The sequence below is a fragment of the Miniopterus schreibersii genome (genome assembly GCF_964146895.1).
Source record: "Miniopterus schreibersii genome assembly, chromosome: 1".
Lineage (NCBI taxonomy): Eukaryota > Metazoa > Chordata > Mammalia > Chiroptera > Miniopteridae > Miniopterus > Miniopterus schreibersii.
The window spans coordinates 113,511,421-113,524,507 of record NC_138101.1 but is presented as its reverse complement, the minus strand read 5'-3'; the positions used below and the strand labels follow the sequence as shown (position 1 = coordinate 113,524,507).

Here is a 13,087-nt window from a genome sequence, read left to right as displayed (position 1 = left end):
GGACACAGACAAAAGTATGGTGATTTCCAGAGGGAAGGCTGTTGGGGAGGAAGAAGAGGGTAAAAGTGGGATAAATGGTGATGGAAGGAGACCTGATATTGGGGTGTAAACACACAATATAATATACGATGATGTATTGTAGAATTGTATACCTGAAACCTATATAATTTTATTAATCAATGTCACCCTAATAAATTCAATAAAAAACACAGAGTTTTCTATTTATTGTACCCCCTCACTCTTCAGCAACCAAACATTGTGTGTGTGTAGATTGCTTTATTATGAAGTAAACAAGGAGCTTGACCCGTTTAGGGGAATTGATACAGATTATCTACAGGGCATCAACATGGCCATGGACAGTGGCTTTGCATTATGGAAAAAACATTTTGTTACATTAGATTTCCAAATTGGCAGAAGAGAGCATCTTAGAAAATGAAACTTTTGCTGTTTTTTGTTTCTTTTCAGCTTTAATCCTGGCCTCAGATTCTTCTACAAGTGCTAGTACTTTGCCAGATTTTCCTCATTCTGAATGTGGCCCTACCACAATCCAACATTTTTTTTTCTTCATTATGGAGTGCAAAGTTACCCTTAACATATGCATGAAAATATCTAGGTAAAGCCATAAACTCAGGACTTTTCTTTCCTCAAAAAGAATCCCATTTCTGGCCTTCAATCTTAACGGGAGGCTTAGAGTTCATTCATGCTGCCTCATTTAAATTCCATTATTGTGGTTTCATAACTTTCTTTTTCTTTAGTTTGTAGGCAAACTTTTACAGCCCTAATCTTGAGGTTGTTCTCTGATCACCATGGCCACTGACCTTGCCAAGAATATAGGGTGCAAGGGAAATTGTAGTCACCCTCTTCAGCTCTGGCTGCTGATCCTCTCCCACCACAGTCACCCAATTCCTCTGGGGAGGGTGGGGGCAGGGGGAGTCTCTTTGAACGAGCAAACAGAAGAGAACTTGTCTAGTTCAGACTCATAATTTAGAGTCTCCATGACTCACTGGTTTATAATGTGTAAGACATGCTGTGTAAATCTGCCTTCTGTCCTTTAGAACATTGCCCCAGACAGCAGCGTGCAACTCTCTCCAGGAGCCCTCAAGATATGAGAGTGAAAGGCTCTTTCGACTATAATACAAAGAAGTATTGAATTTTCCTAAACAACAGTGAGACCTTAGCCTAGCAAACTAATGCAACATTGATCTGAGGGAGAGAGGGTGAAGTACTCTTGTCCATCTCGGGTGAGTGCTCATTTGTGTATTTACATGAACAAAGCAACTGGATTTCCTACTTCCATTCTTTTAGAACCAAGACCAAGGAGAGGAAAACTGTCACAAAAACAAGTATCATTCAAAAATTGAATTATTGAAGAATTTAAGCAAGCAAGATGTACTAAGCTATCTCTTGAGGGAGAGTAGGCCTATAATTATCTATCATATCTTCTCAGGTGTGAAGCCAATATAGTATTTGTATGGTTTAAAAAAGATACCTGCAACTGGGAATGGCAATACCTCATTCTTTATATTTTCTCATTAATCTCTCCAATAATTACTACCCTATTTCAGAGTCAGACAATTTGGCTTTCTGCTACTTCTTTATATGAAAAAAGGGCAATGATCTACTATTAAGAGGTACTTCTAAAATGAGGTCTTTTGAATAAATAAATAAGGGAATCATTTCAGAAACGTACAAGATAGGCTGTGTATACTAATCTTACAATAATGAACCTTTTGGTGAAGTCTATCTGGACTTTGCAATTTTTCTCCAGAAAAACATTTGCGCATTTATATCATTTATATTTTTAGAATGTTTAAATTTATATCACTTATATTTTATATTTGTAGTTTAGAAGGTTAATTTTAATATAAAAGTAAATTTTTGAAAACAGAACTCGATCTAGCTTTTATGAAACATATTCCTAAAATCATCAATAATGCTTAGAATATAGGTAACAACAGTAGTCCCAGCTTCTTCCCCCAACCCAGAAGAGGGCTGACTTCATCTGCACTCCTTTGGTGTGAGCTAGGCATTCAAACTTGGCTCCATGATTCAGCACAAGCACTTGTGGCATCGACCAGGCAGCATGCTTAGCTCATGGCTCTCAAACCTTATGTATACTTCCCCAATTACTTCAGAGTTGTTACTTGTGAATCCATAGAGTTTCAAAAAGCATGAGAGATGGAGATGTGTGGTTCACAACATGCATGCCTCAGATTTCCAGTTTTGGAGTGAATTGCTTTTCTTCAGTCAACCTGAATGAATGGGTAGCTTTCAATTACTTAGTCATCTAATTCATTGTTTATGATAAAACTCAACATAAAATCACTTGATGGTTAAAAGCCTTCAGTGCCTCTGGTTGTTGTTTTTGGAAGGATATCAAAGATTAATAGCAATTTTGCTGGCAGAGGAACTGTACTGTTGAACTACCATGACAAAAATGTTTCTACTGTCACTGACAAACTCAGGAGCATGCAGTCTCTCATTTTGCCTAAAAGAGAGAACTGCTACACTGGCATAGGCTGGACAAGGCCAGGTAAATATTAACAAATACACAAACACAATTTTCCCATTCCAATGTCAGTTTTCTCTGGGAATAAGTGAAATGCACCAAAGTTTAAAACATGGGTGAATTGCAACGCTGATAACTCTCATTGTTAATTGTTCCTTGCTTCAATTCAGTGATTTTCCAAAGCCAGGAAATTACTACTTTGAAAAACCCTTGACACTAATAACAATGTGCTTCCTTCTGAAACTATTGGTTGATTGGACCTCTTTTTCAGATGTTAATTTAAATGTAAGTTCTAGAAATGAAGGCTGCAAATGTGGGTTGTGAACAAATAAACCTGTTATTAAATGTTCCAACTATTATTACAATACTATTATAATATTGTTTTCCTAATTATCGGATTGAATACTTAAAAATCAATCAGAACTCTGTTTGGGCAAATCTCATTACTTAATATAGATGTTTCGATGAGATCATTAGAACCCTATTTATATGGTAAAAGAGTAAAGAAGCCACTAAACTAATGTTAACTTACCCAAGTATTCCAATGACATTATAAGCTTTCTTTAAACCCAGTTTTTCTCCTTTACCATTTAGGAATGTATTTAATTAAATTACACTGATAATTGTAACATCATTTCAAAGACAAAGGCAATCTCTTACATTATGCTTGCTCTCCATCTACATTTATTTAAATAATTTCCTCTAAATTGATAATAATATTTTATAGATGGTTATACATGTCTAACTGCATGATTTATAAGAACTTCCAAGCTGCCCTTTCTGATTCGTGTAGTGTGTTCTCTAGAATAACCTTAATATTAAACCTGATTAAACACAAGACAAGCAATGCAATGCAGCTGTAGCAAATTATTTGATATTATCTCTCACCGTTCAGAATTTGGGTGTGTATTTTTGACATTCATTTTCTAATACACAAGGATTGAAATGGAAAACTTTCCTTTAGCTGTCCACACGGTTACCTCCCCCACCTCATTCAAATTTTAGCTCAAATATCACTTTCTGTATAAGGCCTACCTCCACCATCCTGTTTAAAAATTGTCCCACACGTTGCTCTCCCCTAACGCTAGCACTTTTCATGCTTTTACACTGCTCTACTTTTTCTTTCTTTTGCTTTTTTCTGGTTTATAGAACTTCTCACCTTCTAACATTCCATGCACATAATTCATTTATTTGTAATATGCCTTGTTTATAGTCTCATTCCCCCACAGAACCTAAGCTCCACAATGACAGCCATCTTTGATTGTTTTATTTACCAAGTGGCTAGAATAGTGCCTGGGACAGGGCAGGTGCTCAATCAGTATTTTTAAAGTGTATAATGAATTTAAGCGATAGGAACAATGAATACAAAGAATGTATTGAGGTGATTCAAGTTGCCAAAGATAAAAACTCTCTAGAGAGTAAGGAATCTGCCTAAATTAGAAATGCCCATTCTCATTCCTCTTCTAAATTTTTCGGTAGCATAATGGATGCTTATTTCACCCTTACAGTTTTACCAGGTACTTAACCTCTCTTAGGCTCTGCGTTTTTAAAATGAGTGGTTTGATTTAATTGATCTCTTAAGATCTTCTCCTCTGACAGTCTATGAATTAATGACCAGTAGGCAGGTCAATGAAATGAACAAAATACTTTAGTCAGAAAAACTATGTGTTGGATCCAATTCTATCACAAAAAAGGTATGAGGTCTTGCATAACTGTTCATGGTTTCAATTTCCTTATCTATAAAATGAAGGAGTTGGATTGGGTACTTACTAAGGCGGTTTGAGTTCAAATATTTTATTGCTATCACTGCTCTGCATAGAATTACTGTTTTCCTTCTTCCTTCTGAGCTATTTTTAAAAAAACGATGCATGTATCATGACACGTGTGAAAGGATCCCAGTGACCCTCCCCCAGATCCTTCCCTGTTGGGGACTCTTCCTGCCCTTCTTACCATCGGGGAATCCATCCCATATTTCTAGCCGGTCATAGCGACAGAACATGCCCCCAGGAGAATTTGAGTCAGACTCGAGGTCAAAGCTTTCAAATTCCAGGATAATCTCTGACATTTTTGGTGCAAAGATAATATAAGTGCATTCAAGGCTGTTGGGATATTTTTCAGGGAATCCAGGGGACTTTATCACTCCACTAGGGCTTGTGTAGTTCTGGGAACACTCAGGACCTATGAGCAAAAGAGAAAAAGGAGCAAAGTGAAAATTCCCTTAAATGACTTCACCAAGAAATAACCTGGGAAAAGACCACATATCTTTCTAATAAAAGCCCATCATGGCAATCACTGTCCTAGTCACTCAACCTTTTCATAGTGGTGCTAGGTCTGTAAAGTCAAGTTCAGATTTATTGTGTTCACCTTAGTTTTCCATTTCTGTGGAGCAATTTAAAAACTTCTGCTGTTGTAGAGGAAAAAAAAGACAAATATAAAATCATGTGGGAACAATGAATGAGTAAGCTACAGAAATCTCTCGACAGAGCCCTAGAGAAATAATTATAGCCCCTTCAAGCTGAAATCCTTAAATCTTGAGACTGACAGCCCTTTACTGGTGAAATGGAACATTTACAAAGGCAAGGAGGATAATTCAATGGAGAGAGTTTGGGTTTCAGATTCCTACACCAGTGACTCAGTAACTTTGCCAGATGTGACCTCTGCCTTTTTGACAAACTAAATGTGAAAGGTAATTCGTACATGTACCCAGGGTGAGTGACTCATTCTGAGTGGTGTTGACACAGGTGTGCCAGTAAAGTGCTGCTGCTTGTGAGGGCACAATAACTGTGATTACAGGTCGTGCTGCTAGAAGTCACTTGATATCAATATTGACATCCTGACCTTCCCCAAATTATCAGACACAGTACTGTCTGCCATTCTAAAATTATTTGTCAATATATATATATATGTGTGTGCATGCATATGTGTGTGTGTAAAAGTGTAATGTATATATTTTTAATGTGTAATTTTAATGACTATTTAGTGTTATCAAGACTTTACAGATTATGGTGATTTGTAATTTAAATTGGTCAAGCATACTTGGACATATATTAAGTTCACCTTATGACTATACAATGGCACAATTTCAATTCATGGTATCCAGCACTGGAGAGAGTATCCCAAAAAATGGTATACACACACTTTGAATAATTATAAAGGCAGTGTTTATTAAATACATTTCATTTTCAAAATTGAGCTATCAGTTATTAAAGTGTATATACATTTTGGGAGAACACTCTGTATATATATTCGTACATGTATCCAATATCATACATATATATATGACACTGGGAATCCTTTAGAATTTTATTTCTAAGATGTAGGAACAGTGACCCTGGAGACCTCTAACCTCCTCCCTGGGGCAAACAATGCTTTGGCTAGGGCCCTGTAAGGCAAAGCAAACAGCTGGGTTTAATGCAGGTACTAATACTTTCTCCTTCTTAAATCAAACTGCCCAGGTAAGATCAAGATTAGTGAGAGAGAGAAAAAAAAAAAAAAGACAGGAATTAAGGGGCTTATTTTCAAAATCAAATATATTTCAATGCCTTTGCTGTGTCCTTGTCCTGTCAGATACCTTTGGAAACGAGCTCAGGTTTTTTAAGGTATATGAGAAAAGCTGGGAAAATCCTATGCGGTGATGGAGAATAACTGGGTTGAGCACCAGAAGGTCTGAGTCCTAGTCCTGCCTTCACCACTAACTTGCTGTGTAGCCTCAGGTGGCCTCCTAACCTTTCTGGTCCTCAGAATCTGTGCATAGCAAATGGGAGGTGGACTTTGGGATTTGAAAAAAAATCACTTTAAACTTAAAATATTCCATAATTTCCTACTTCCTCCATCATACATCAAACATATTTGTTTTAATATTTTCCTTATTCACAGTTGCATAAATTTGCCACAGTTGAGTAAGCACGTCCCAGAAAGGACGTGGCAGGAGTGGGTTAAGGAATTCTGCAGTGAGTATACAAGCAAGGAACAGGAGGGAGAGCAAGCAGCCCTGTGCCAAGCACCTAGGAGCAAATGAGCTGCTGATGTGAGGTGCACACCCAGCACTGGAGCCAGTGAACACCATGCTTCCAATGTTATCTGTAAGACTGAGAGTACTTTGTGTAGTTATAATAGTGACACATTTCATTGTTAATTACAATAAAAATGGATAATAATAATAGCTAAGATACTCTCTTTGGAATCATTATTAAATATATGTCATTTGACTTTTAATCAAATGACATACAAAATGACACATCCTGCTCTCCGTATATGTGCCCCTCCCCTGCACTGAGATTCACAGAAAATGACTATAGCTTTTCCCCCACACTGGGTCTGGATGTCTCAGGCCAAGGGAAGGACGGGAAGAGTGATACGTGGGGAGGCTTGGGCTTCCTAAAGAAATTTGTTTAGGTGAATGGGAATAATTTTAGAGTTGGTGGCTGAAGGTTTCAGCAACTGGGAAGAGATGTAGAAGGGAAATGTGGGGTATCTGGGGAGAGAAATTGGGTTCTAGGATGGCTCTAGGAGGCATAGGAAGAGATGGGGACTAGCCTTGCTGCCCCTCAGGCAAAGGTGTTCCTGTCGAAATGCAGCTCTAGAGACTCAGAAATGGCCTAAATTTTCCTTAAAACTGTAATCAATTGCCAGAAAGCCTGAAGGCCACAGGTGAAAGATTAATTTATTGGTTCATCTATGATTAGTATGACGTGTTTTAAGGAAACCTGAAATTGATGCATCCTAGAAGATGTGTTATGTTTTCAACAGAGCAGAGACTCATGAATTCTATAATACCACTAAATGACTTCTGAGGAGAGAGTGTCCATGAACCTGTATGTGTATTCATCAATGTATTATGTCAGTTAATGACTTTTTATGGAGTATCTATAAAGATTATTATATGTGCAGTGAGGGGGAAAAAGATGTCTTCTTTGCATTTTTCAGGTGATACCAATCTATTTGGGAAATGAAACATACATGCATGAAGAAATTTGAAAATATTAAGAAGAAACATTGGTAAGTGAAACATACTTGTGTGTATATGACTATAGTATGTATATATGTGTGTGTGTATTTGTATGTAGGGAATAAGTTGGGTATATGTATAAGAAGAAAAGTAGATTAATTTTTCTTCTTGAGAAAAATTCATTTAGAGCTAGTTGTCTATATAGGTTAAGGGACATAAACCAAAGAGAGCAAGGACTGTGAAACCTGAAGGCACCAGTTTTATCCACAATCATTGCAACAGTGAGTGCTTATTGAACACATCTTCAGTGAGAGGCAGTGGCTGCATATTTTCCATGTTTTCATTTCAACTGATCTTTACAACAATCCTGTGCTAGATACTATCATCCATTTTTCAAATGAGGAATGGGAGGATCTGAACATTCACAGATAGTCAGTGGCAGAATTAAAGTTCACATTCAGGTCTGATGGGCTTTACCCTATGCACTATCCTGAAGCAGAAAGCCAGCTAGTGATCTGTGAGAGTAGGATCTAGAGAAGGTCCGGGAGAGGTGATGTCAAGCCTTGAGCTTGACCCAACAGGACACTGAGGCTTAACCATCAACAATGGAGACCTGCCATAGGCATTTTGAGGGCTACAGCTTGAGAACTGTTTGAGAAGCTGTATGTAGAGTATGAGAGTGTGGGGAGAACCACAGATTGGGCCTGTTTGGTTAATGGCAGTGGACACATAAAGGTAGCGTGACTCTTGATATCTTTGGATAAAAATTCAAAGGAATAAGAAGCCATATGGGAAGTAAGGAAGCACGAAGAAAGAATAAAATAAGGCTTCAAGTTTTAAAAATGGTATTGAAGAGCAGGACAGGGAAATTATGGTACATCTGAGACTAACAGAGTGGAGGGAATAGAGTTCTTTTGGAAGAAGATGAAGAATTCTTAATGATTTAGTGATAGAGCTCTCTCTCTCTCTTCTCTTTCAACCATTTTCAGATATTTGAGAAACACTGAAATGAAAGGCTGTTCTCAGGCTTTTTATTGGCACTGTTTTTCTTTGATAGTGTCCATGTGCAGGTAGAGCAAATGTAGATATGCTTGTGTGTGTGTACATATACATATGTGTACAAAATGATTTACATAACATATCAAATGGCTTTCAACACAAGGAAATACGCACATATGTAACCATTTATACATACTGATGCCATATTCATACTAAAAATGTTCCAAGTATGTACTTAGATAGATGCCTGATGTAAGTTCTCTTCATCTTTCCACATTTCTATGGGGCAGTGCAGATTTCTTCAAAATTTTAAGAAGTTGTACCAATGTTCTCAGAAACTCCTAATGACTCCTTTTCATTATTCTCAGTTGCTGTTAACACAGAAGACCTTAGGCATTTGCCATTTGTATGGCTAGATTTGTTCTATTTTAAAAAGCTCTTTTTCTTATATTCTAGGACAATACATTCAAATCTTGAGCCTCTGTCCCTGGATGGATCCTCCACACATTAATGTCAAGGGAATAGTTAAATAAAATAAGTATAAGTGAAGGCTGAATTTAACACATTAAAGGAATCTACAGGTTATTGGAAAAAACAGTGATATATAGATAAAGATATATTGTTTATCAATTGACTGATACACGTCCTTAATTCCTCAAGGCTGGGAGACTCTGATTTATCATATTCTATCTCATCTCAATATATACCATTGTAATAGAAGATTAGTAAGTAATTATATTGGAGGGGTGACTGATATTTAATTCCTAAGGAGAATACCACTGAAAGTGGTACTGCTTTGTTTCTTCCAAGAGGTTGTTTCCCCAACAATTCTCCCATTAATAGAAATCCTCCAATGGCTTTAGGTACTCTAAGGCTAGTGGATTGCTTTGCTTTTCCTGAGAACTACCAGATTTAAATTTTAGAATAAAATAAAAGGAACAGGATATACATGACTTTAAGGCAACAGGGATTACATTTTAATGGAAAAAAATCAAACTTCAACAGTAGATAAAACTTGTTTTTGAAGAAGAAAAATAAGAATAAATGCTCTTAAAAAGAGTTTAATAGAGTATATACCTTATAAACATTGGTTAACACATTAGAATCATGCAATTTTTATTTCTGAAATATTTTTAAAATTTTAAACATACTTCATCCATACATTGGATATTTTTCCTTTGTTTAAAGTATTTCTAACATTTCTGTAATGAGAATATATGATTTTTTTCAAAAGGATAAAAGCATTTACTCCTTGTCTTTCTTTTCACTTTGTCTTTCATGAATCAAACAATCTTAATAAACATTTAGTCACATTTGTTCCATTCTAAGTTACTCACCTCTCTTGAAAATTTCATAACGTATGGAAAATCCTGCACCATGTGTTTCATAGTCAGAGACAAATTTGATGAAAAGAAATGGCCCTGAAGACACTATAGGAGAAGGGGCAATTTTCCCACAGAACTTTCCCCATAAACGTCCATTTTCATTTTCTCCATCAATAACTTCCACATAGTCATACCTGCCACAGAAACATGGAAGGAACCATTAGGTTAGCAAGAAATGCCATCTGAATTTCAAAAATTTAGAAATCAGCACTGTCCAACATAGTCTGTCAGGAAAAAGAGTGCTTTCTGCATTCACCATGTGTTATAGGGAGGGGGAGAAATCTTAGCAAAATGAAATAATTAAAATGGACTACATGATGTCTGTATACATCATCTGGCAACAGAGAACTATTAAGAATAATGGTGTCCATTATACTTGCAGACAATGTAGTTAAAGTAACTAATTAACAAGAAAGAGAAATCTCATGAGCAGTATTCTCTATTATTAAATTGTGTTCCTTTGTCTATGGTGGTGGGGTGTCAGTACATAATGCTATGCATTCTTTTCAAACTGTGAAGTTCTTTTATGAATTCAAAATGTCTCCTTGGCTGGAGCTTTCCATGAACAATACTTTGATTTCTGTGAGCGACCCTCTAAACATATGGTCATAGAATAATAAACAGATTCTTTACTATTTAACCCAATTCCAGCAAATGCCAGACTTCTTAGGAAAAAAACCCTGGTTCAAACACAAATCAACTTCTTCAAAAATTACACTTGAATTGCAGAATGTAATTTCTCCAAAGAAAAAAGTTTACTTAAAAATAGCAAGTAACTTTGTTTGTACCCACCAGCCTGAATATTTAAAGGAATATTGTTGTTTGAAAAGGAAACATAACACATTTGAAAACACCAAAGCAATGTGATTTTTAAAAAATCAGGTTTAATAATACACTAAGGAGACAAACGATACATGAAGTGGCAATAAGATATTACTCTAAAGACTGCACTGAGATAACAGATATGCTTAGACCTTCTTTATCTCTAAACGGTAAAACACCATCTCCAATAAACAAGAGTCCCCCAAGAAAACGGGAGACTTTCGTTTGTTTGGAATTCTATGCTTCTGAATGTCTTGCTCTGTCCTCTCTTCTTATATGCCAAGTCACCTAGGAATCAGATAATCTGATTTGTCTTCCATTTTTCTTCAAGAACTGACATGAAAACATTACAATCCTTTCATTTCAAACCTTTATTTATTTCTGTGTTTAACTTAATTCAAAGGTCTTGGGATGTATTAATTTCAGGAATGGCTAAAATATGGCAGTAACATAAACTGTATTTGGCAATTTAGAAGAGATCAAAGTGGGGGAAATCTCCATGATGACCAATGCCATCTTCAACAATCTCGCTTCAAACTGTCCAGGACATGTTACTTATGTTTACATAAAGTCTCAGGAGACAACTGCAAAGATGATATCACTAGTTAAAGTGGACAGTTTAAGGCTCTCTCAATGAAAAATGACATTACCTCATCAGTTATAGTAGTCTGCGAGCTTTGTGTATACCAAGGAGAAAATAAAGAGGACATTGATGGAACAAAGCATTAACATATGTGAATTATTGTATTAACTGCATTTCCTCTGCTGCACCCCATGTTTCCAGTAGCGCTTACTGGACTGCTAGCATCACTGTCCCTTTGCAAAACTATGAAAATACCCAGAGGAATTGTTGTTTTCTCAGTACTTTGGGAGACACTGTGCCTGTGAAAAGAAGGTGGAAGAGGAGACGTGAAAGTAGAGGGCAAGGAGAAGGGCGAAGAAAGCAGTGCGTTCAAAATCCTACTGCCTTCTGCAGCTTCTACAGGCAAGGCGGTGGCGCAGCTGGAAAGAGTGGCAACTCTGCATTCATTAAAGCCTCGCGGTGGCACCTACGTAGTAATCCCTTTTATCTCTGCTGCTTCATTGACTGGGCAGGTCTGCATGTTTTGCCCACCCTTGTGCATAATTTAACTGTGATTTGAACTGCTGATGTATTTGTCCTGGCGACTGTGCATCCAGCCCCGCAATTTAGGCTTTTTATTTGAATCCTGACATGGTCTGAATACTAAGTAGCTAAATCCTAGTGCATTTTGCCTCTCGGCACAAATAAGAGAGGTGGGTCAGGCTTTCGCAGAACTAAGGGCATTTCTGTGAGGACACCTTTCTCCCAGGTGTGAGAGAACTTGGCTAACATAGTGCTAGTGACTTGAACAGGGAAAGAAGCTACTGCTTTAATTCATATATCTTCTAACAGGAAATAGGAGGCTCTCCTCTTGGCAACAGTAAAAGCTATTTTTAAAAGGGAGAGAGGGACTACAAGCTCTTCCCAGCAAGAGAAAGTCATTATTAAATGACAATTTTAGGAAATTTAATTAGTCAGGGATACAATAGTTACATTTATAAACTGGAATGCTGCTCTCATTTTAGCACTTCCCTTCAAAGTACCATCCAACAGGGCTCCTAAGAGTATCACAGTTCATATAAATATTCAGGAGGGTGTATTTGCACAAGTTGTAAAGGGTAGTGTTGCCAAAGAAGTTAAGAAAGCAGCTTGCATCTTCCTCTGGAGTTGATACCAGTTCTACTCCGTAAGTTTCTTGCTGACAAACGTGGTGCCAGGAATGCATCTAGTGTGCCAGGATCCCTCTGAGAGACTAAATGTGTCACCCCAGCAAGCACCCGGCCTGCTTTTATCCTGAAGCTCAGGATCCTGAGCTTGCAAATGTCGCTCCTGCACCCTCGCCCCCCCCCCCCCCACGCGGGCTCCTGCTCTGCAGCTGCACACTGCTCTGTGACTGCTGCCAGTGTGGCAAACACCGCATTTCTTGGAATGTAAAGCTCCCCAGTGGCGACAGCAGAGACCTGCAAAGGTGAAAATGGAGGCACTTTTTCTGCCCTCAGTTCATTCAGAACTGACACACTCCAGCTGCTGGAGGGAGAAATGGAAATTGCACCTCAGGCACGTAATTCCTAAGAGCTAGAGGAGGGATTGGAAAGTTGCCTCATCTGTTCCTTTGGAGCTCAGCTTCTAAAGAAGAATGCGCTAGGGGGCAAGGAAACCTGTCTAGGTCTCAAGAGCACTATGCTTCTGTGCAGGGGCCACGTTGCGCTGCTCCCTCTCGCAGCTAGAAAACCCTCCTTCAAACCTCATCCTTCACGTTGCCACATCGCCGGAATGGAAACAGCGGGTGGATATTTCAAAGATTCAGAGCACAACCAAGCCCTCTGCCTTCAGCCATCTTCCGTTTTCTTAAATCTTCTACC

The 13,087-nt window shown here is 37.8% G+C and overlaps 1 protein-coding gene across 8 annotated transcripts in view; it reads right to left on the bottom strand.

The window, feature by feature from the left end:
- NRP1 (neuropilin 1) overlaps positions 1–13,087 on the bottom strand; it is a 152,907-nt gene that overhangs the window by 88,005 nt on the left and 51,815 nt on the right. For 7 of the 8 annotated variants that reach the window (XM_081160371.1, XM_081160375.1, XM_081160372.1 and 4 more), the window contains exons 3-4: positions 9,794–9,975; positions 4,460–4,687 (exon numbers count right to left, since the gene is read on the bottom strand). In XM_081160371.1, the coding sequence (XP_081016497.1) occupies positions 4,460–4,687; positions 9,794–9,975 (410 nt within the window). The remainder of the gene's footprint in view (positions 1–4,459; positions 4,688–9,793; positions 9,976–13,087) is intronic. The other variant, XM_081160378.1, reaches the window with a different exon arrangement.